The following is a 25,723-nucleotide window of genomic DNA, read 5'->3' as shown; positions in this document are numbered from 1 at the left end:
CAGACAGAAGATTTGCACTGTTGATTCATGACACGGCTGCTATTTCCACTTCTACTCTGGCCTGATCTGTCCTGCTTCACCAACCCACAAGTATTTCACAAACACCTCTCACACACGCGATCTCGCAGAGCGACCACACACTCCATTCTTCTTCTCTATGATTCAGGCTTTTTTTTCTCCCCTCTTTCATATCTTCCCTCTCCTCTTCTATGGCTTTCTCTCTCACCTGCTTTGCAGGTACACAGTGTTTGTGAAGGCTGCTGACAGAAGATAAAATGCTACGTGCTGTTGCTCCATACTCCAGCTTATGCAACCCAGAGGCTGTAGGAGTGGCTTACAGGCTTAAGTTATATGAGAAGCCATTCCCCGCTACATAGGAGAAACTATATACAACATACACTGTCACTGTATATGAAAAAAGTATACAAATAATAGTGCAAGCATTTCATTTAGTTTCAGAACCAGACACAACATATAAATTGAACTTACCTTAAAGATGTATCCGTTCTTTATTTTGTTCTGCACGGTGTCATATTCTGCCATTATTCCACACATGATGGCGTACCTGTGGAGAAACAGTATGATGCCGTTTAGTTTTGTAAAATGTGTCGACAGGTTATACTCTGTGGTTCGTTGTTAACAGGTTATTCATTAACACATTTGTACAGATTGTACATCCTCTGGACCAAATCGCTGCCGTACTTCCTGCTGCAAGACGACCGACAATGACCACTACAAATGGCATTTCCCCCCAAAAATCAAATGTTGTATGCATAAGAGGTGTCCGATGCCAAGTGAGCGGGTTCGACGCCCAAACCCGCGGATAATCAGGAAATGTCCTCTCCTCTATCTCCCTCTTTCTACTAAAAAAGTAGAGATTAAAAATGTATCCAAGAAAAATATGCGAGACAATTTTAATGAATGCAAAAGTACAACATGCTTAACAAACAGTGGTTTTAAAATATCTTTCTTTAATACTCAAAATAAACAGATTACCAATTTAATGTTTTTTATACAAACTGAAAATAATGAGCTTTGCCCTATCGGACAACACAGATTAATACATTGAGACACGGAAGGAGTCAGCATGGTGTAACCGAAGGGCTTGTCTAATGGGTAAACAGATGTGGAAAGGGTTTGGCTATTTGCTAACAACTGGATGAATGATGCTACAGAAGTGGTCAGGGATATTAAATGCGAAACGAAAACAATAGGGTTTTTACTCAACAATACTTTTAAGCGAGGATTGTCAGAATGCGTTTACCCAACCGAGGGTTTACGTTAGCAAATATCCCTTGTAGTTATACAGCAGATTAATTTATGAAACAACCAAAATATACTTTGGGTCAGGAACATTTCTAGGGTGTTGTTGTTCCGCTGCACAGATCTGATGACACCCACTCTCCTGCTCTGATCTCCAGCTCTCTGGAGCTCTGTGGGTGTTGGTGGTTGCTCAGTACAGGCAAGAGCCAACAGTGAGAAGGTTCCCAAGAACAATCAGTAGAACATGTTCATATATAAGCTGTTGGTTCACTCTGCTTCCACTCTACTTAAATTATTCCCAGCTCCCTCTAGGACAAAAAAGAAAAAGTCTTGTGAAGAGTTAATTCTGCTGACAAAAATACATGATATGAAACTATGATATGACAGAGGGTCATTTTTATATTACTGATTAAATGCAGACTATCATAAACATTACATTACATTGCATTTAGCTGACGCTTTTATCCAAAGCGACTTACAATAAGTACATTCGACCAGGAAGACACAACCTTGAAGAAAACAGAATCATATAAGTACATCAGGTTTCAAAGAGCCAATCGTTTCAAGTGCTACTCAACTGGCTATAGATAAGCCAGCCCTTTGTTAGTATATAAGTGCTTTGTTAATAGTTCTATCGCTCGAAGTGGAGTCGAAAGAGATGAGTTTTCAGTCTGCGCCGGAAGGTGTGTAAGCTTTCTGCCGTCCTGATGTCAATGGGGAGCTCATTCCACCATTTTGGAGCCAGGATAGCAAACCCACGTGTTTTTGCTGATGGGAACTTGGGTCCCCCTCGCAGCGAGGGTGCAGCGAGCTGTTTGGTTGATGCAGAGCGGAGTGCACGTGCTGGGGTGTACGGTTTAACCATGTCCTGGATGTAGGAAGGGCCAGATCCATTCGCAGCATGGTACGCACGTACCAGTGTCTTGAAGTGGATTCTAGCAGTTACCGGAAGCCAGTGGAGGGAGCGGAGGAGCGGCGTGGTGTGGGAACATTTAGGAAGGTTGAAGACCAGACGAGCCGCTGCATTCTGGATGAGCTGCAGAGGTCGGATGGCACATGCAGGTAGACCAGCCAGGAGGGAGTTGCAGTAGTCTAGGCGTGAGATGACGAGAGCCTGGACCAGAACCTGCGTCGCTTTCTGGGTCAGCTGGGGACGCATCCTGCTGATGTTGTAAAGCGTGTATCTGCAGCAGCGGGTTGTAGCAGCGATGTTTGCAGTGAAGGACAGGTTGTATATTTTTAAAACATACATCAGGTTATTAAAATAAAAAGCTGGATTACTGTATAATGCATTTTTCGAGCCGAGCCTTAAGAGTCCAGTGTCTTACACTTCAACAACATCACACAATCAAGTCAACCGGTTGCTCAGGAAATTTGAATCTTTGACCACACTTGACAAGATCACCTCCATCTTCACTTTGCCTCATCATTAGAATGTAGGCGGACTTGAGAACTTAGTGGAGTTCTCTGGACTGAAAGCTTGTAGAAGATAGCAAAAGACAGTAATGCAAGGCTTTTTTAAAGCGAGAGCAGCTTACTACTCTTCATTAATAGATGAAGAGTAGTAATTTTAATTTTCAGCACTGTAGCCAGGCTGACAGAGAGCCACAGCTCGATTGAGCCTTCTATTCCCATAGCACTCAGTAGCAATGATTTTATGTGCGTTTTTAATGATACAATTGTTACTCTTAGAAACAAAATTAATGACCTCTTGCCTTTGACCAGTATAGTGTTATCAACAGCTCCCGGAAACGTAAGTTCTAATATTACACTAGATAGTAAACTAGAATGCTTTTCAGCCATAAACCTTGAACAATTGAATTCAATGATTCTTTCCTCTAAACCAGGGGTGCCCAAAACGTCGAAGGTAGTGTGGGTAGATCGCATGGCATTGAAATTAGGGATGCCAGCGATTATTCGATTATTCGAATATTCGTTACAGTCTCCATAATCGAATATTATTTTTATATATATTTTTTTTTTCTGGATTAGTTTCAACCAAAATATATATATAAATATATATATGCTAATAATAGTAATAGTATTAATAATTGTAAATGGCCATTGGTCACACCACCAGTTTGTTTTACTGTAAACTTGGAGGAAGCCTGCATGCAGAGCAGACTGCTGCTGCAGCAGCTACACACCGACCCCGCCCCCCCTCTCCCTCACACGTGCGACTAAAGATGAACAAAGCGGCAGGTAAAAGAGTTCCTCCTTGTGGAACTACTTCGAACTTATAAGTCCAAGGAAGTTAAATGCAAGCTCTGCGAAAAGACGTTGGTCTATCACAGCTCAACCTCAACAATGCGTTCGCATTTGAGTGCGAAGCACGCCAAAGAGGTTACAGAGAAAGACGCAGCACAGCTGGCCATTACCAACTTCACTTCAAGGCCACGTCGTTGTGATGACATGCTTGTTTGTTGTTTGTGCTGTTAAACATGTTACAGTAAAGACAACAACGGAATTCCTTTTGTCTGATTTTTTTTTTTTTTCCGTCCTTTTCTTTTTTTCTCCCGTGGGGGGGGGGGTCGAATAATCGATTATTATTCGCCAGGGCTGCCGAATAATCGATTTTGATCATGGTCAGTTTCTGGCAACCCTAATTGAAATGTTAAATAGTTTAAAAAAAAGTTAGCCTATCATCCATCCGGCATTTGCCACTTGATTGACATACAGGTAAGCCAGCCTGAAATCTCATATTTTATAACGCACAGTTCATCACGTATGCGCGGTCAACCGCGCCAGCTGCAAATCACCGGTGAGCCGATTACCTAGTTAGCCTTCCAATTTATACAATTATACTAAAAAAAGTGTATAAGGGGGGCCTCACCTCCTTATCTGAAGCGCAAATGCGGCACAATAAGTGTAAGCGGGAACACATCATAGCACAGAGACAGCTCTGGTTAAAGTCACAAATGATATTCTAATAGCCTCAGACAAGGGACTTGTCTCTATTCTTGTTTTGCTCGATCTCAGTGCTGCATTTGATACCATCGACCATGATATCCTATTGCAAAGACTAGAGCACTTAGTTGGCATACAGGGAACTGCTTTAGGCTGGTTTAGGTCCTATCTATCTGAACGCTCTCAGTTTGTACGTGTTAACGATGAATCTTCCACGCAAACCAAAGTTCTATTTATCCATCAAGCCTGAAACCAATCTAAATACAATTCAAGACTGCCTCAAGGCCTTAAAAACGTGGATTTTTTTTTAAAGTTATTGTACTCGGCCCAAAGACTCTACGAAACAAACTATCTAAAGATATACTAACTATGGATGGCATTCATTTGGCCTCCAGTGAGACTGTAAGGAATCTTGGTGTTATATTTGATCAGGATTTATCCTTTAACGCCCACATAAAATCAATTCCAAGGACCGCCTACTTCCATCTACGTAACATTGCAAAAATTAGGCATATCTTGCCTCAAAACGATGCAGAGAAACTAGTCCATGCATTTGTTACTTCTAGGCTGGATTATTGTAACTCTTTATTATCAGGGAGTACCAAGAAGTCAGTCAAGTCGCTTCAGCTGATTCAAAATGCTGCAGCTCGTGTACTAACCAGAGTTAGGAAAAGGGACCACATGACTCCTGTTCTGGCTGCCTTACACTGGCTCCCTATAGAACACAGGATAGAATTTAAAATTCTTCTTCTCGCCTACAAAGCCCTTAATGCGCAGGCGCCATCTTACCTTAAAGAACTCATTATACCCTACTGTCCTACTAGGGCATTGCGTTCCAAGAATGCAGGGTTGTTGGTTGTTCCTAGAGTCTCTAAAAGTACAATGGGAGCCAGAGCCTTTTCTTATCAAGCTCCACATTTGTGGAATCAGCTTCTAGATAGCGTGGCAGACACGCTATCCGTTTTTAAGAATGCGCTTAAGACCTTCCTTTTTGATAAAGCTTATAGTTAGGGCTGATTAGATTCAGCCCCTAGTTTTGCCGATATAAGCTTAGACTGTCGGGGGACATCTTGCTTCTTCCTTCTCTCTGTCTGTACCTGTGTACTCTCATGTTCTGAATAACCCAGCTTCCCCCAAATTTCTTTTTGGTGTTTATATACGCCGGGATCCTGAGTCGTGGCTGATCCTGAGTCCTGAGTCCTGATCTGAGTCGTGGCTGAACCTGTCTCTGCGGTCCTGCCTGACTTTCATCATACTACTTCCCTGATGGCTCCCACAGAATTGTTGACATCCTCGTGGATTCATCTTCTTATTACAGACACATGCATTTCCAAACATTTGGACTACCTATGCTGTAAATGTATTATCTTTTCGATTTACACACTGCATCTATTGCACGTCTGTCCGTCATGGGAGACGGATCCCTCCTCTGTTGTTCCCTTTAAACTGTGGGGTTTTTCCTTTTTTGGAAGTTTTTCCTTGTACGATGTGAGGGTCTAAGGACAGAGGGTGTCGTATTGTCATACTGATATTCTGTACGAACTGTGAAGTCCACCGAGACAAATGTAACATTTGTGATATTGGGCTATATAAATAACATTGATTGATTGATTGATTGAAGTTACCTTGGAACTCTACGTTAACACTAGAACCGCCAACGGGTACATTTTACCCGTAGCAGTTTTTTGATTGTATGTAACTTTTTTGCAATATCATATTAAAGTCTCCCAGTCCGTGACTTTTCCTGAAAGTGTGTTATGTAGCACCCTCTGTTGTTAACATTGTCAATATGAAGTCAGATTGAAAAAATCGCCAAAAAGAAAAATCGCCATTTATACCTATATCCGCCAGCGGGTAATATTTACCTCATAGAAAATGCAGCGTAAACATGACGTGTTGCTATAGCAATGCCTTTTGTCAACTGCGGTTCCTTATCAGAGAGAGAGATAGATAGATAGATATATTGATAGATGGATAGAGAGATAGACAGACAGATAGATAGTGTAACATCTTGGAGAATACAAGATCTTGGATGACTGAGCTCACGTTGAGGACGTAATGCATGTGTGCAGGTTACGTGCCAGTTGAATAAAGATGGACACTCGGTCGGAATGAGAAAAGTAGTCCGCGTCGTCTGTTTATGTAGACAATTATATGTCCATAGAACAGAACATTACAGATGGATCGATAGATAGTTATAGATAGATAGAGAGATTTGTACCTAAACAAAACACAATTCTAACACCAAGCGTTTAAATCAGCACTGGTAGCGATATTTTATACTTCATTTTATCTGCACAAACTGTATTATATGAAAAGACGAGAGTCCACAGATTCTATTGGTATAAGTTGCATCCCTGTGCGATCAAAACTCACTGCTCTGTATGATAAATAAAATAACATTGTACCTTGAAAATCAATAGCGGTGTTACGTACTCCCCCCCCCTTTTGTTGTCCTCTTTGCTCTCTCTGCTGTGCAGGTACAGCTGGCTCCGCCTTCCCCAGGTGTTCCCAGTTGTCACTCAGCCGAGCTTGGCGCAGGTGTTCCCAGTTGCCAATCAGCCGAGAATAAAAGAGGAGACTGAAGGAGAAGGAGGAGGCCGATCACTACTCCGGATGTCTCTGCTGTGTCAGAGCTCTTTTGCCTTTTTGTTGTGTTTCCTGGAGGACCTGTTAGTGTTAGGTTTTCGCGGCTTTATTTCTCCCGTTAGGTTATGTGTGATTTTGGGTAGCGGAGGAAGGCTCTGGATCCTACGGCCCGTGGTGTGGTTGGCCCAAGTCCCCGCCGTCTTTTTGTTTGTTTACCTGTCCTCCAGTGTATGTTTTATGATTGTGGCAATAAATGTGTGATCACCGTTTAGTGCCTACGTGTTGTGTACTTTTGTTTTATGTTGCGGACTGCCTCACGAGCCACTACTATTGAGTAGGGAGGCGGGTCGTAACATATGGGGGCTCGTCCAAAGGCTGTCTCGGGCAGGTGCCGGTGTGGTGAGTAGTATTACTTTCTAAAAGGCCCTTGACAGCATTTTGTGGTTTGTTTGGCTGTATAGCGTAGAGTGGCAGTGATGGATTTCGACTTGGAGGTGTTTGTGGGTGATCCAACTCGGGGGAAGTTGGATGCATGTAGCAAACAGCAGCTTGGTCTGATCGCAGGCAAATTTGACGTTGTAGTCAATAAGCAGAACAAGAAACAAATCATTAAGGGACAGCTGTTGGCTGCGCTTATAGAGCAGGAGGTATTGCCAGAGGAGGAAGCAGACGTTCCCATGGACGACGGGACAGAGGTCTCTCAGAAAGTGAGCGAACTTCAACTTCAGCTAGAGCTGCGCAAGCTGATGGTTAGAGAGAAGGAGAGTGATAACAGACTGAGAGAGAAGGAGATCGCCTGTAATCTCGAATTGAGGAAGTATGAGGCGGAGTTACGTTTGAGGGAGCTGGAGCTGACATCTCACCAGACTCAGCAGTTGGGGTCTGCACAACCTCATGATTTTGACGTAGGCAAGTATACTCGGTTTATCCCAGTGTTTAATGAAAAAGATGTTGATAGCTATTTTGTCCTGTTTGAGCGTGTAGCAACAACGTTTAAATGGCCTGGGAACATGTGGACCGTTATGCTGCAGTGCGTTCTCGCGGGTAAAGCGCAGGAGGTGTATACTGCGTTATCTGAGGAGGTTAGCCGGGATTATGAACAGGTGAAAGCTGCAATTCTGCGCGCTTATGAGCTGGTGCCTGAGGCATACCGTCAAAAGTTTCGTGGTTTGAAAAGACAAGATTGTCAAGCGTATGTGGAATTCGCCCGTGAGAAAGAGGTTCTGTTTGGGCGATGGTGCTCATCGACGGGGACAAAGTCTCTAGAGGACCTAAAAACATTAGTGCTCATGGAAGAATTTAAAAACTGTTTGCCTTACACAGTAGCCACATACCTCAATGAGCAAAAACTGGTGAAACTGTTTGATGCTGCGGTTTTGGCTGACGAATATGCGCTTACTCACAAGACTGTCTACAGTGAGAGGACTAGGGCACAGGCCGGCCCAGTCTTCACTAAAGTGCCATGGCAGTCCAGCAGGCCAAGAGTTGCTGAGGAAAAACCGGGAGAGGTGAATTGGGGATCTACGGATAGGCCAGTGTGTCATTACTGCAAGAAAAGAGGTCATATTGTTGCGAATTGCTATGTTTTGCGGGATGAAAATAAGCATGTAAAGACGGTCGCTTTGGTGAGTACTTCAAAGCCAGGGTCTCTCAAATCAGAACTGGACGTTTTTGCTCCGTTTCTCATGAAGGGAATGGTGTCTTTACCGGGGAAGAACAACAGGGTTCCAGTGACCATTTTGAGGGATACAGCAGCTTCGCAATCCTTTATGATGAGGGGTGTGTTGCCGCTCTCTAAGGAGTCTGCTGTGGGTTCGGGTGTTCTTGTGAGGGGGTTTGGTATGCAGTGTGTGGGTTCGCCATTGCATAATATTCATCTTGAGTCAGATCTGGTCACCGGTCCGGTAACTGTCGGGGTTCGGCCATGTTTTCCAATTGAAGGGGTTGATTTGGTCTTGGGGAATGATTTAGCCGGTGGAAGAGTGCTCGTTAAACCGGGGGTGAATACGGTTGCAGTCACTCGCACAAAGAGTGGAGTTGACGTTAGTGATGGTGATCTGTCTGACAGTTTTACGGCTACGGAGTTGGACGGACCGATCAGGGACCCGCCATTATGTCGTGAGGGTGGGACAACGGGTACGATAAGCCCCGGGGCTGTTCGTAAATCTGTCGCTGCCGGTGTGGTGGCGCGGTCCAGTGCTGAAAGTGACCTCCCTGTCACCTCGGAGGCCCCGATCGCTGCGGGGACTCTGGTGAAGGTTGAGTCTCATTTGGCACACTTGCCTGACGCGCAGCGGGCAGATGTACTGGAGCTGATCGTGAGGTGGAGCGCTCTGTGTCGTACCGCTCCGGGAGATTTGATCGACACCAGCGGGTGTATCCCACCATCGAAAAGGAGGCACTGGCTATGGTATGGTAGTATTGTGTGTTGTTAACCTGTCGGGTGTGTGGAATGAGTGGTGGTGAGCACGTCTGTCAACTAAGGTTGATTGTTGTGATTGTTATTTTTTTTTTTTTAAAAGAAAAAAATCACTAACTCATGGTGGGGGTGTTACGTACTCCCCCCCCTTTTGTTGTCCTCTTTGCTCTCTCTGCTGTGCAGGTACAACTGGCGCCGCCTTCCCCAGGTGTTCCCAGTTGTCACTCAGCCGAGCTTGGCGCAGGTGTTCCCAGTTGCCAATCAGCCGAGAATAAAAGAGGAGAAGGAGGAGGCCGATCACTACTCCGGATGTCTCTGCTGTGTCAGAGCTCTTTTGCCTTTTTGTTGTGTTTCCTGGAGGACCTGTTAGTGTTAGGTTTTCGCGGCTTTATTTCTCCCGTTAGGTTATGTGTGATTTTGGGTAGCGGAGGAAGGCTCTGGATCCTACGGCCCGTGGTGTGGTTGGCCCAAGTCCCCTCCGTCTTTTTGTTTGTTTACCTGTCCTCCAGTGTATGTTTTATGATTGTGGCAATAAATGTATGATCACCGTTTAGTGCCTACGTGTTGTGTACTTTTGTTTTATGTTGCGGACTGCCTCACGAGCCACTACTATTGAGTAGGGAGGCGGGTCGTAACAAGCGGGTACATTTTACCCGTTGGCGGTTTTAGGTATACAGCGACCTCTGGCGGTTCTAGTGTTAATCCTGTACCTGTAGGTCAGTGTAAATTGTACACAGACTCAAGGTGTTGGACTCCCAGTCCTGACTTACTACAGTCAAGCAGTGAAGTTTTGCGGAGTTGGGAGTGCTGGAGAGAAATGTACTTCCAGTCACACCACCTTTTTTCTGGGTCACTAACAATGAGACACCAAAAGGAATGAAAAAGCACCAACACTCAACCCTTCTCCGTCAGCAGAGATAAGCTGCATCACCTTAGTCCTTTGCCCACTAATTATTACACCGACTTGGACCAGTGGGCAGGTGGAAGGGAAACAAAGAGCTATTTCATCTGGGGATGTGTAAGTCAGCATGACGTTTTGGAGAAGAACAGAGAGAGCTGATCAAAGTATTTTCTCTGCAAGGCTGGTTTAATTCTGCTGGTACTCTGTCAAACACCACAGAGCGACACAAATACCTTTTATATAAAGGATCAGCGTGCCTAAAGGTCATCTAGCAGTGTCATCTGACATGATGGTGGTGATGGTAGATGGAATCTGCGACTGTGCGTGTGTGTGCTGAAATGTCTGGTATGGGTGAATGGGTGTATCAGTGAGCTACGTTCTCCTATGCTGTCCACACTCTTTCTGGTTTGGTCTTTGAATTGTGATCAGGCACAGCATGTTGATAGATTGAACCACATACTGCATCATTAGCAGGTTTTTACTGCAAAGAAAAAACAAAGACTTAGCCATTTGGCTTCAGTTGACAATGTTCCAATAACTACGTAATCTAAATGTTACATGATCATCAACACACCTTACTGTCATTGCTCCTACTTACTGTGAGCGGTGTTAAATTAACAACAACAAATACCAACCACAAAATATACTCTCCAAAGAAAACATATGCTGATTAATTGTGTGGAATTGGAACAAAAAGCACGTGTTTGTTTTCTCAAGGAAGCGCAGGGTGCGGCCATGCTGCCACTGGTTAGCACTCTATGAGTTGGGAGCTCCACATCATCAGAGATGCTATCTGTCTGCAGTTATGCTTCGTAGCTTCCAAAGAAAACAGACTGCTGGATGTTAAGGCTTTGAGCAAATCCATCCCTGTTGACTTAATATCTGCTGTGCAGAAAATGAGCCAGGAACTGCTGGTTTACACCTGATTACTACATTTTAAATAACATTTTGAGCTCCTGTCAAAGATGTAATAAGAGTCTTGCATAGTTTGCAGCAGTTCCACAGCCTGACTATATACAATTGAACTTGACAAACTGCCTTGTGGTTGTTTGCTTCCCCCAACTAATTAAGTTGCTGTTTATATCCATGTCTGTCCAAATGTCATCACCTAACAAGCTCCCCTACTGGTGGGTGTTAGTGCAAAATTCTAATAAATTCCTTGCAAGACGTCAGGGTGAAGGAATAACTAAGTGAGAAAATGAAACATTGGCTCAAAACATTTTTGAATGAGACTGGGAACTTTTCTTATTTGGAGCCTGTGTATTGGATAAGCATTTCACAATAAATACAAGTACAGGAACAGCTAACTATCTAGTGGACCGTCGGCTTGACTAAACACTTGCACGCAATGTTAGCAGCTATTGTATTGTATTGTTCGGTATAGATCAGCGGTTTTCAAAGTGTGAGGCACGCCTCCCCTGGGAGGCGCCAGAGAGCTTCAGGGGAGGCGCAGCGTGAGAAAAAAATAACGAGAAACAGTGAAATCTAGCTAGTTAACTTCAGCTAACTTTATGTGAGCGGCAACACGGATCGATTTTTAGTGAAGTTACCTAAAGTGAAAGAGGAGACAGCGTCTGGCAGAAAACGTCACTTGCACACTTTTGGCTGTCTGTGGAGACAGAGTTTCCCCACCTCGCCAAAAAGGCTGTAAAAGTGCTCATTCCCATCACCTCCGCCTACCTGTGTGAGTGCGGGTTTTCCGCATTGACTTTGATCAAAAGCAAGTACCGGTCAAGCAGGGGCGGATCTACCGGGGTGGCATGGGGTGGCAACTGCCACCCTAAAAATAGCCTTGCCACCCCAGTTGGCAGCTTTGTTTTTTAACTAAAGGTTGTGGCTCATCGGACATTTATGAGAGAAAATCCCTAATGTCCGAGTGCAAGTGAATGCAGTGCAAGTGAATGCAGCACAAGACGCAAGTAACCCCTCAACCGGCCCTGGCGTGAGCGAGGAAATGTGATTGGCGGCGATTTCATTTGAACGGGACGGCGCATTCGGACCTCAAGTAGACGGATTGTAATGAGGTATTTGCGGTCTACAATGACAGAGAAGAGACTGTCAAGTTTAGCTGTACTCAGCATTGAATCAAAACCCACTAAAGCTTTGGATCTTAATCAGTTTGTGAGGCGTTTTGCTGAACAAGATGGTAATCGCCGCATTCAGCTGTAATAGGCATGCCAACTTGATGCTCGATGAGGATAAAAAAACTGTTAAGATGATGACCTTACGTGTGTAAATATATTTTTTTATTTGTGGGGGTCTGCCCCCAAAAAACTGTTTTAAGTCCTGAGAAAGTCAAATAAGACGGTGTGTAAAACTACACTGCCCAGCCAAAACACAGTAACCACTTTGATTTAACTAGGCCATTAGGTAAGGGCATTCCACTGGATAATAATACCCCTGCATTATAGCAACAACAACAATAATAATAATAACAATAATAATTGGGAGGGGGGGCGCGGCTGTTCTTATGTTCTCTGAGGGGAGGCTCACCTTCCCACACTTTGAAAACCCCTGGTATAGTTATTACAAATATAAACCCATGTACCCCTCAGAATAAAGCATCATTATGAGGTCAAACTTTTCACTTGTCTACTTCATTTGTTTATGGCCAGATATTTGCAATGTTTTTTAGTGCTGACAACACAGGTTAGCATTCTAACATCCTAAACTAAGATGCCCAAAAATGTATTGATAGCAACTAGTGCTGCTTTCTCCTTTACCATATCGCCATTATTTTTAATATTTGGATTGGATGTTGGCCTGCTGATTGAACAATACAAGGAATCACTTTTGGACACAAATTAATCGCTAAAACAATAAAATGTGTACAGCCTGAAATATGCTGCTCTAATTAAACATAAATGGTCAAAATAGCATACTAATCCTAATTAATAAACAAGAACATTTCCTAGCTTATCATTGCCTGTTTGACATTACCCACAATGCACAGTGATTCCAAAAAGTCAATACCACATTAATGAGCTCAGATAAGTGCAATCTTCCTTGGGGAGTGATGCTAACCAGTAAGTCTGAAATCTGTCTCTATAAGCATGCAGTATGCTGATGTGATTAAATGCAATAAATCTTGCTGGTGGTTTGATGAGGAGCAACCAGAGCAGCATACCTGAAGGGAAGAGTAATCAGAATCGACATGGAGTATTGGCCAGGTGAGGGATTTGGGAGAGATTGCTCAACATCCAGGCTGCCGCAAGACATATTTTTACATTATTCAGCATGAAGCAATTCTGGCAGTGTTTAGTGCAAAGTATGTGGCCCCAAGAGTGCTAGTGGCAGAGCTGCACCTGGATACCCCCTGTGGAGTTAGACTGGGGGGGGGTTGCATTTGACTAAGGTCTTTAATATATCTTTATTATTCTTTATTTGGAGTCACATAATATTTACATAGCATTTTGTACAGTTAACAGTTCAATCTTTTTTAGTGACCCAAAAATAGCTAAGAATCCAATGAACAATAAATAAAAGCAGTAAACTAAATAAGCAAAATAAACTAATAAAATAAAACAAAAAAACGATAAGGAAAAATAAAACTGTAGACATGCTTTTTGTGCAAAGGTTTTCTATCTATATCGTTTCCAACATCTTAAAATGAAAGGGCAAAATATCCGCACCGTGCAGAAGGTGAGTGTGTTGTTTTTGGTGTTATGCAATACGTCTTTTGTCATTGTGTGTAACAGAAGCAGACTTCTGGGGGTGTAGAGAAGTAAGGGGAGTGAGAACATAGGCAGAGAGGATGTGAAGGTGTAGAGAGGCGTATCTTGCCTCAGGGGCCGACCTGCTATTGTTTATCCTGTTCTTCAGAGTTGAAATATTATCTTTCCCCGACTGTCTTAGGGCTAGAAAAGGGAAATACGAAGAGGAGGAGGAGGAGGGGGGGGGGGGGGAATGGGCGACAGGGAAACATGTCAGCGTGAAGATGAGAAGAGGACAGGAGTGCTAATTGCGCAAGGTTAGTCCGGGTTTTAGCGCGGCTCAGTGAAATCCCCACTCGACTGGGCAAAGAAAAGAAGGGCCTAAGTGTCAGCTGCTTGGCGGAAACAGCAGATTGATTTCAGCCCTTCAAATCCAAACATAGACCTCATTCAAAGAAAGAGAGGGTCAGGCAAGACCCCAGGCTAAAACTTGTACAGAAACAGGAACTCGAGGAATTCGAGGACAACGTGCGTGAGACAATGTCTGCAGTGCGCAGAATGACAGAATGAGCTGTCGTGTTTTCTTTGCTTGGGAGGTGTGTGATTTGCAGCTGTGTGTTCCAGAGTACAGTGAAGTGTACGCGCACACAGGGTTTCCACGGCAACTGGGAACAAAGCACAATGCTGCCGCTAAAGATGACCGCGGCAAACAGAGGCGTGTGTTTGAAATGAAAGTTGTCTTCTCATAGAGGTCAAAGTGAGCCCATGCTGGCCCCCCTCTGACTGGCACTTCAACAGGCTCCCTGCTTAATCCACAGGGCCTCTGTACCATCAGAGGGGCCCGATAGCCGGGGACTTACAGGGGCTGAATTCACACGGTGGGGTCATTGAAAACTAACCTATAAACAAAGCCAGCAATACTGCTGAGATGAAACAAACGGGCTTCTGACACTCACTGTCACGAAAGTCCTTTCCAATGTAACCCAATGCGAGCTTCACTCCACTCGCACACATTCATAGGCCAAGAGGCAAAACACACCTTACACTATATCCCACTTTCGTCTACATATCAGCTCTCTTTGCGGTTTACTAGAAAGCTCTACGGCAGACGCGATGGCTACACATAACTGGAGTGCTTTTGAAGAATGTAACATGAGGACAGATTTAGAGGTGTGTGCTCTAAAATGCACAGAGAATTAGAACAAAGTAGGAGGTGACACCTGCCAGGTTTCCATCCATAAGGTATGAGGAATTTGCAAAACATAAATAAAAATGATTGTTCGTTTCCATCAAGTTGTTGGATTATTAGAAATTCTTTGAGGAATGCAGAATGAAATGCAAAAGAAGACACGATGATGGATTAAAGCGTCGTTCCGACATCATATAGTGAAACACTTTTTAGTTTCATGTATATATGTGAGGAAGATCACCTAAGATCTGTGTTGAGCAATGAAATTAAGACTGTCTCCCTCTTTGGAAGCCTGTGGGGACACTCGTGCTTTTTTTGTAGGTACAACATGTTTTGCACATGTTGCTTATTCGCTAATAAAAGCTTCTTCTGGGGAGTTAGGAGGTACACCGTGAGCTTGCGTAGTATTATTTGCATGAGTCAATTGATGGAGTCTTTTCTTTTTAAGTTGCAAGAAAACGCATAAAGTGTGCAAAGCTAACTGATTTGTTTCATTGGTGCTCTTTGACTGCCTCAACACAACTTCAAAGGAGTCCTCATCCACTTCTCCAGGGACAAGTTCAGAGACGGTGTATGACAGAGTGAAACAGTACGTGTCAGTTATTGTGAAGAGATGACTGTTGTAGGGACAATCCTTCGTAACGTCCGCTCCTCAAACGACCAACGTACGGGCTGAGGAAAGACGCACGCTCGACTGTGCGAGGCTTTTGAATCATTTTGAAACTTGAACCTGCACATCAACAGTTTTCTGTATCTTCAATATGGGCATCAACTTGGTGCTTTGCAAACAAAATGAGCGCGTATGCTTTAGGGGGGGGGGGGGCAAGCTTATGATTGACAGGTCAATAACAAGCGTATGGTCTACTAGGTTGTCCGGCCTAGTGGTACGTTACTTAGTGAATAACTAGTGAAAGAAACCCACATCCAGCGTACCACACTTCACTTTTTAAACGGTGATGAGTCCACTATCCGGGTATACACAGTGCACTGCATGTTGCCATATGAAGCATCAGTGATGACATTGGGATCAAAACTAGTTTAAGGAGTACCTTATTTGATACAAAGCATCAAAGTCTATGGTGCTAACTAGCAAATAATGGCATGCTACTACTACCACTACTGAAATAATTATAATACAAGTTATAATGGTTGATCAACCATCTTCTTGTCCACCAGCGATTCTTTCATAGACTGTAAAGGCTATGGTTACAGACGTAAGTCCCAATACACAGGCTGGTTATTGCAGGAGCACTTCCCATAGAGGACCAGAAGGCAAAGCCGAACCTGCTCCGCCTACCCAAACAAGACAATCCAGTCTGAAGCTCATTTCACCAACGCGCATTTAATGATGGGTAACAGACAAGTGCAAAGTATACACTGCTTGTGTCATTGAAATGTAGGAGAAGCTGTTGAAGGGAGGACACGCTTTGGTAGGTTTTGGTTTTGGGGGACAGCGGTCCTTAAGTGGTCCATTACCGCCTCGCACAGTGACTCAGCGACTCACTCACATCTGTGGGTTTGCGTGCAAGCTAAAGATACAACAAAGCAGGTTTGTTGAGATGATCCTCCTCACCCTTCCTGCCAACATGTCACTCAGAGATCAAAGAATGACTACACGTCAGGTCACTGCTGTTTACAGGATATCATTTCTTTTTCTACTGTATATAAATACAAATGACTAAAGCACTTTCCATAAGTGAAATATGGTAACAACAGAGTTAGGGTGTCAAAAGACGACAAACTGCAACGACTAACACATTTAATTTTCTCCGTTTTCCTGTGAAAACAAAGTACATTTATATGATTTCTTGTGATCTTAAATAAATGATGTCATTGTCTTGATATAAAAAACATTTGTTACTACTTAAAATTAAAGTAGTATTTTAATGAGTTAAACAAGTAAATACATTTCCATAAATTAAACATAATGGTCTGCCTCTTCCAACAACATTTGTTATTTTGAGATACAGACATAAAAAACGAAATGCAATAACTTATCAATTGCAACTCAGTTGTAGATCTTTCGAATGAATTCATTTTGGACCCCTTCCAACACCAATAGACTTTAATCCTTAAAGTCTATTGCGTAAAACGCAATGCAAAGGTTCAAAAAGCCACCCATTCACTGGGTTATGTAAAGCAGTTTGAGTGGAATTGCAGGAAGTGAGTGGCAGCGCGTCTAAACAACTCTGCCACATCGTGACAAGTCAGGCAGCATTCAGGAACACAGGTGACACGTTTTCTCACGGCATCGGTACAGCAAGTAAACAGTTAGCTCACACGTAACAACACTGCCTGGCAGCGCCCCCACTCCCTGCCTCCTCAATGCGCAGCTTTACCTACTTTGCCCTGTCCATTCAATTTAGACAGCGTAACTGTTTGGTTTAACAATCTTACACATTCCATTAGTGGATATAGGATTAGGCATTACGGGTTTTTTTTAAAGCTGTTGCTCTTAATTAACTAAACAAGCACGGCCTTCTATTCCACTTGACGTCTCGGGTGCTGCGGTATGTGCATGAGCTGATGCTAATTATTCCCTAACGAACGCAGCAAACTGGGCTGCTGGCTAAAGCGCACACACACACACACACACACACACACACACACACACACACACACACACACACACACACACACACACACACACACACACACACACACACACACACACACACACACACACACACACACACACACACACACACACACACACACACCACACACACACACACACACACACACACACACACACACACACACACACATTATACAAACAAGCAAGTTAGGGGCACAACTTTGTATCTTTTTGTTGTAGCTGCATTAAGACGACTTTGCAGTTGGTTTCAAATCTCAACATTTGCACGCTTATCTCAGAGCTGCATCATCTGGTGCAATCTGCATCTCTCCACTCCAACCATGGATGCCATGTATGATCAGGAGTCAAGTTTTGACACGAGCGGTGTTCCAGATGAGGAATGCACCACTGCAAACGGGATCCATGCCATCAGGCTCACTCTGCACAACTAATTAAAAGCAAGGGGATTTTTCCCTGAGTAACAGGGCAACGGGGCGGAGGGGGGTGAGGTTCTCCCAATTTCCTTTTGTCTGAGAATCACCTACGGCAACAGACTTCCCCTGAACTTAATGTTATACTAAGGACCATTCAGAGTCATACTGAAATGTCCACTGAGTTGCCTTGTTTTTTTAAATGTATTTCTTTGTCAAACAATAGACCACAGCCAAGAACGCAAAACATGAAATCCAGACAAATGTTGTGACTCACAAATCCACCTCATCGCACCACAAGTATCACCAGCGTTACCCCTGGCACTAAATATGTGCAGCTCGTCCTCTCACCACCAACATAGAACAGCCACGGCAGTATGGGAACATGTATCTCACTATTCCAGAGTGACTGTGGAACAATGTGACTAACCAAACACGAGCAAAACATCGCATCAACCTGCCAATCACAAGCTAGTCCCGCCCTAATGCATAACCAGCTTTATTATCTCGTTTGATGCCCTGTTATACTCTTGGTAGTTTTCCCTTCCCTGTCGTGTGTCCTATAGATGTGTGTGCATGTAAAACGTCTGCAAAGGCTAAAATCCCTGAGGTTGCTCGTTTGGTAAACTGACTCACATTAAATTCAGTCTGTGTTTCACCCCGGTGCTTCTTTCTAAGAAGTTCTTGCTAAACTAACCGAAGAAGTGCCTGAGTAAACACAGAGGAATGGCAGCTCGGGGCCGAGACGTCACTCAAAGGCACAGCCCCCCTCATCACCTCTCACCTGGGGTGTTTATGCTTTCATCTGTCTCGTACAATTAACTGACACACTTTGGATCCAACCACGCTCAATGAAAGCAAGTCACATGCCATCAAACTGTACCAAGTGTTGTTGATTGATTGGCCTTTGAAACGGCAGCTCTAAAGACTTTATTGAACGGAACAAAAAGTAGCTTTTGAATGTGTAAAGGAAGGAAACAAGTCAAACGTACCACTGATGACTTTCAGCACATGTAGGGTTCAGGGCCACGGCCTCCTCACCAACTCTCTTCCCTAAGAGGAGAGAAGAGAGAGGGATACTTTAGATGAAGATGCTCCAAAACAAAAAGAGGGTTTCTTATTACTGAGAAAAGAAAACAGGATGTACGTTAATAAAGGCCGGGCATGGATTAAAGCCATGGAAACAAAAGTGACACGTCCAAGAATAGAGCTCTGTTTTAAATCCTTCACCACTCAGTGGAAAGTCGAACATTCTAGCAGCTCTATTAATACCTCAGTGAATGTCAAATATGATTAGCTGATGCTTTAAATATCCCCTTCTCTAACTTGGACAAAGGTGTGACAGGAAGCACCTGGCCAGCTCTGATTCGAGGCGCGCTGGTGATAAAGATGTACAGAGAAACAAATCAGTCCAGTCTGAACTTTAGCAGAATAACAAAACAGCCTATGTTTGAGATCAAAGTAAAAAGCACAATGGTATACGGAACAAAGTCTTAGTGTAATACAAGACAAACCTGGAAAGTCCTACTCTGTTTTTAAAGAGCCTTTGGGAGATCACGTTGAGTGCATAACCTATTTAAGTTTCTGGAAGATGCATTGTGTAGAGCAGGGGTGCCCAACCTTTTTTGACCCGAGAGCTACTTTTAAAGTTGCCAGTCTGCCGAGATCTACCAGGCCAAATAGAGAGGCGTAGCCATTACTGACAGCCTACCAGGTAAATACACACTTCTACTTGTATAAAACTGACCTTTGTACGATTAATACCTCATAAAATACTGCAGATCCTTTATCTTACCTCTTTCTAATCTACACACACATACAAGTATTTAACTGAAGTTACACAACAGTGTTGTTGATACAGAGTTGGAGTTCATTCACACGTCACTACAGTGGGTAATGTTTTCAAGAAACATTGAACAGTGCTGCCACATATGACACAGGGAAAAAAGAAAAGACGCTGAACCCTTTCTTTACCATTATATAAAATAGTGTTGCTACAAAAGTATAAATGAGGCTTACTAATAACACAACTCAGATCTGAGGCTACTCAGGAATCTGCTGCCGAAGTGCAATAAAAAAGACAACATTAATAGAATCAAACCCTTTTTTGTTGCATTTTAGTAGAGTATACAAATAAATGCCTTTAAAATAGGATGCAAGCAACAGTTTCTTAACCTGAATTGATAATAGACTATAATCAATTTAAGTTTTATACCATTTTGTACAATAATTATAATGACTAAGTTCAAACAAGCTAAAACTCACAGCTGATTAATAACGGTATCTAACTTGAGTTTTTATTATATCAAAAACCTGTTGAAATGCTACTGTTATTGTTGTTGTTTACTGTCCCCAAAAGCGCGTCGGCAGCCTCCAGGAATGCTTCTTTCACAACTTTGCCATCTTTGAAAGACTTCATGTGTTTCGCAAGAACGTGACTGACACGATAAGATGCTCTGGTAGCAGCCTTGCTCTTGTTGTTGGGCCTGGTGAAAATGGACTGCTGTGGATTTAGCCGTCCTTTCAGGCCCCTCCCCTTTTGGGAGCGCAGAATTGGGAGGGAATTCCGTCTCGTAGCGTTTGTGCACTGTTTTGAAATGCCGCTCCTAAATTACCCTTTTCGATAAAGCCACGCTCGCATTGCAGACGAGACAGATGGACTTTGAATTGGAATAGATACAAATAATTATCCTCCCACTCTGAGTGAAAATGATATATTTTGGGCTCTTTTGCTTCTGCTATAATTGCGTCTTGTGTGTGTATGCGGACTGTCACTCCTGTTGACACGGACAACGTCAGCGAAATAGTGCCCACTGCCCACCAGCCACGCCCCGACACATGGGGTCACGCCGGCCAATCACAAAGCTTTGATGCTTTCAAGTGCATTATTCTGGCACAGGAAGATTATGTTATAGGACATTAACGATAACAGAATATTGTTGTTCTATTTTTAGACACATCTCGCGATCGACTGGTTGGGCACCCCTGGTGTATAGCAATTTCCTTCACTTGTCTGTCAAGCTGCATTTACATGAGACGCGGTGAAACAACTCTTTGCTAACGTGACCGTTGTGTTCCTATGGAGACCCTCTGTGTCACGCAAATTGTTGCTGAGCCCTGCCCTAAAAGTTCAAAATGATTTCATCTTTGACCTTGTTTACCACTGACCTTTCAAAGCTTAATCAATCAGATGACAGTTGTATGAAGTGGCGCAAGCTAGCAAGGAGTATGACCATAGAAACAAAACTTGACTAGCCGTTTTCACAGCAAGGCTCTGTGAAAAACCTGGAGGTGAGCAAAGCAATTATTGCATATCATGTAAAGGCGACTTAAGCCGAGGCTAAAAAAAAGTCTGTCTGTATAGTACACATTTTCAGCCATGACAGATGAATATTCAATCGACTGTACGCATTGTGCTACAATGTGAATAGCAACAAATAATACATTTTCCAAATGTTTAAAGAGGCCCTATTATGGTTTTTCCCTTTCCTGTAGTGTGTTCTATAGGTTCTTGCCTCCATTGGATTCCTTTGTTAACTTCCGTAACATCACTAACACTTACGCTCCTTAAGGCTAGTACCCCATATGACATGCTTCAATATCATATCATCATATTTAGATTCTTATATGTCTGTAGATTTACTGTAAAGATTGGATTATTACATTCATGGGGTAGGAAAAAACTATTGGTTCAGTGATCTCAATCAATACTATAAAAACCTTGCAGGGAGTTATTGCGTGAGTTCAGCTTTTTAATAGTTTACATATGACATCTTTTGATTTTCCTGTAAGGCTAGTACTGACGCTCTGGGAAATCCCATGTTATCAACGTTTTGTTTTTTTACAGTAAAGTGAGATCACTACTGCTGAACTCTTTCTTCTCAAAGCCTTTTATTGGTTTGTTTTTTTTCAAATTCCAACACATGTGCCAGAATATGTGCATGCACCACAACACCTGTCCCTATTCATTGGAATTGTTTAGGGGGGCATTACCTATGGCAATAATAAACAACTAGCCACACAAAACTTCAATGTATGATCATGAGAGTCATCATTCAGCACGCCTGGGTAAGGAGAGATTTGGATGAAGCTGGATTTGACTTTATATAAGTACAAATAAGAGAATGTTGCTGCACGAGGCCCACTGGCTTTGATCTACAACCAAAGATGTTTCTGGAATTACTGCAAATGTCTCATCTGATCCAAGTTATTGTTCCTAACAGTTCATTGTAGGTCAACTACTCAAATGAACTGACTGGAGGAATATAGATGTGCATTATGTTTGCATGAACCAGATGAAATACAGTAGACACCAGCTTTGGTTATGATGCTATAGTAACTCCAATCTAGAGTGGTATGCTTGGCGAATGAGGTGGTCACGTGGTTCAGTGGATTACCCGTTTCTGCATGGGTCTTCTTCTCCTCCAGAGTGGAGCTGACATCATGGACGTCACAGTACGCTCGGACCAGCCGCCAGAGGAATAATGACTTCTGTCCAAACTGCAGAAGAACATCAAAGTGTTATACACACTGTTGTGGTGCAGGAATGAGTCCTAACACCCAAATATGAGTTAGCATTTAACAACTTCCTGGCTCCTGGTCTTGAAGTCAATAGTTGTTCAATGTGATTTATGTTATGACTAAAAAATAAAAACTCTTGTTTACGATTTTTATTTTCTTAAAAAAAAAAAAATCAAGAATCATTAAGAAATGTGACTATCAGTGCATATAGTGGAGTACGAATGGGTCCTACAACACGGATATTCATTATCAATACTTAAATACTTCCAGATCTCGTGCCTCAAAGTCAAAATGATCTTGAATGAATGAGTTCTGGGATTAATAAGGGCTAGCACACTCCAGTAAATACCCGACTTGTGAGTTTCCAAAGCGTGTATATATATGAAATACAGTGGTTGCTTACAAGTGAGACCAGTACACGCCATCATGTTAACATTAATGACTTTATCTTAGCAATGGAGGTGATCAGTCATGCGTACATGATGTACTTTGTTTATAGCAGGTAGCTTTAATTCTGGCGACTACATTTAAACTTCAAAATCATAAAGTGACTATTCTGCTAAACAAAAGTGTTATAAACGTGTGTTTGTCACAGATCCTATTTTAAAAAGCAATACCCTAAAAGCCAATTGAAAAACCCCATTGACATGTTGTTGAAGGAACCCTTGCAAGGCAAACTTCTGGGTTGATCTACAAAACAAACCGTCCTCACTGCACCACTGTATTTAGCTACAAATACATGTATATATGAAATGTATGCAGGACTCAGCATCAACTTTAACAAACCTCATCCCTGTTCTCCAGAAGGAGTTGCAGACTTTCTCTTTTTTCAGAGTCTGTACCCTGGTGCAAAAGCTCGATCCTCTCCAGAAGAACACAGAGCGTGTCTACGGGTTGCTCTTCATCGCTCTGTTCTGCATCACTGGGCTCTTCTTCTTCATCGGAGTCTGTCAGTGCGGTCATATACCTGAAAGCATAAAACAAACACGGATGACCACGTGTCGGGAAATGGAAAGGTGTACCTTCAGTTTGCAGTAAGCACCTGCAGTTAACTGAACTGAAGAACACGTAACACCGAGCCAGGCTGTCTCCATGCTGCTATCAGCAACATGAGAGCATCTTCAGGTAGCGTGAATAAACAGCGTCAACGATGCCAGCACCCTTTAGTCAGAAGATAATGGCCTGAGTTCCATCTTCAACGTGTGAGGTAGAATAAAAACCCCTCAGCTAAGGAGTTTTTTCCAGATCAATCAAAACCCTGCCTCAACAAGCCGATTTCTGACAGGTGCTGATTTTAATCAACCTTCACAGGCTGTTTGTGCATGACAAATGGCATCATTGTCTGTTTACATAAGTGGGTCCCTTAATTGTTTATAATACTAAATGTTAAGAAACTATTGACGTCTTAAGGTTGACACCCAAAGGCTTTTCAGGGAACACAGGGAGGCTTGTTTGTCGGAGTGTGGCACGCAACACAGGCATTATATGTTTAATGGTGCCCTTTCAAACACTGTAAGCATGTACAAACACCCTGAGCTAACACTTAAAAAGCAGCAGTAAACTGCTATAGTAATGGAACAGGTAAAAATGAAATACGTAAACAAGGGTGAAAATATGAAAAGCCTCTATTAAGTGTTGGCAGCAGCTGCATGTGCGTCATTGGTGGTTAAAGGGAATATGTTGGGCTGCGAGCCATGCTACTGGAGGGATGTGTCGGAGCGGGCCACAGACAGAAACACCGCGGACCGAACAGGTGCCTCGTGCCAGAGGCTGCTCCCCGACTCCACCCCACAACACACACTTCACACTTTCAACCCTGAGTGCCATGATTACAGGAGTATCAGCAGGGCATTTAAGCTGTAAAAATGTTCTTCAGTCAACACAGGGACTTTCAAGTAGGGGTGGGCGATATGACGATATATATCGTCGTGACGATATTAGGTCACTACGATATGCTTTTTCAGAGATATCGTGATAAAAATAAATTAAAAAAAATAGCGGGAGGGGAAGAGGCTCTCCGTGCGCGGCGCAGGGGGCTATGACAGCACACGGAGAGACTCTTCCCCTCCCGCTCCCCCAGCCTCACCTACTGATTTTAATTTCACCATATATCAAGCCCGATCGATTTCACAATGTCAGCGCACCTCTGCTTTCGTTCAGTCCGAGTTGTTTGACACGCTCCCAAAGTCCCCGCCCCCTTTCTTTGCTGCGAGGAAAAATACACTGTTGGCAGTCTGCACACACAGCAATAATGGACGGAGAGTCAGCTTCTGATGTAGAAGAATTAGATTTAGTCCCCAAAAAGAACTCTACGTCTGTGGTATGGAAATATTTTGGATGTAACACAACAGACACGAAGTAAACAAATGTAATTTGCAAAATGTGCAAAAAAGGAAATTTCAAAGCGACAGATGGCAACACGTCGGGCTTACGAGACCACCTCAAACGCAAGCACCAGAAAGAGCATGCAGAGACTGAGTGCAAGGTCCCCTGCGTGTGAATGCACAATCTACCGCAGCGACTGCACCAAAACAAACTACCATAGGGCAGGCATTTCATAAAGGGGCTCCTTATGAAAAGACTAGCAAACGGTGGAAAGACATAACTGACGCGGTGGCGTTTTATGTTTTTCCCTTCAGTTATGCTAAAGTATTTTATTACACTTCAAGTCTACCCTAAAGTTTACATTTTAATTGTTTGGCACTGACTTTTCCTCATTGATGTTTTATGTTTTACCCTCCTTTTCATGTTTATTAATGTTCACTGCTCACTTGTTCATTCAGGAATTCATTTCTGAAATAAAACCAGCTTGAAATGCTATTTTGGTCTGTTACTCCTTTTTGTTTTAGTTTCTGTTACCTTGTAGGTGCTTGTACTGTTAAGTAACTTGAAAAATAACCATAATAACCGACATGAAAAAATATCGTGATATATATCGTCTATCGTGATACTGCTTGAAAATATCGTGATAACATATTTTTCAATATCGCCCACCCCTACTTTCAAGCATATCGCACCAAATCCAACACAGGAAATTCATCCGAAATGGTGCGCAGAGATGAAGGAATTGTGCACTAACATGTTGCATTCAAGTCACACCGTATGCTCATCCTAAAGCGAACCGGGATTTATCTTCAATATACCTTAAATAGGACCATCATTAAGTATTTTAACATCATCCAGCAATGGAGTGGACTTAAAATGTAGGATTGGGACCATAAACTGAGGAGGGAAATGTTTACTCAGGTAAAATAATCTAAGTGGGCACATTT

General features: G+C 43.0%; 1 protein-coding gene across 2 annotated transcripts in view; it reads right to left on the bottom strand.

Annotated features, from left to right (window-relative positions):
• The window catches only part of LOC117459307 (regulator of microtubule dynamics protein 2), a 59,595-nt gene that overhangs the window by 7,391 nt on the left and 26,481 nt on the right, over nt 1–25,723 (bottom strand). For both annotated transcript variants that reach the window (XM_034100062.2, XM_034100061.2), the window contains exons 3-6: nt 23,238–23,418; nt 22,328–22,430; nt 18,923–18,983; nt 490–565 (exon numbers count right to left, since the gene is read on the bottom strand). In XM_034100062.2, coding sequence (XP_033955953.1) covers nt 490–565; nt 18,923–18,983; nt 22,328–22,430; nt 23,238–23,418 — 421 coding nt within the window. The remainder of the gene's footprint in view (nt 1–489; nt 566–18,922; nt 18,984–22,327; nt 22,431–23,237; nt 23,419–25,723) is intronic.

This window comes from Pseudochaenichthys georgianus, chromosome 15, assembly GCF_902827115.2.
Source record: "Pseudochaenichthys georgianus chromosome 15, fPseGeo1.2, whole genome shotgun sequence".
Lineage (NCBI taxonomy): Eukaryota > Metazoa > Chordata > Actinopteri > Perciformes > Channichthyidae > Pseudochaenichthys > Pseudochaenichthys georgianus.
Note: the sequence above shows the minus strand (reverse complement) of the source record. Positions and strands in the feature narration are given on the sequence as shown.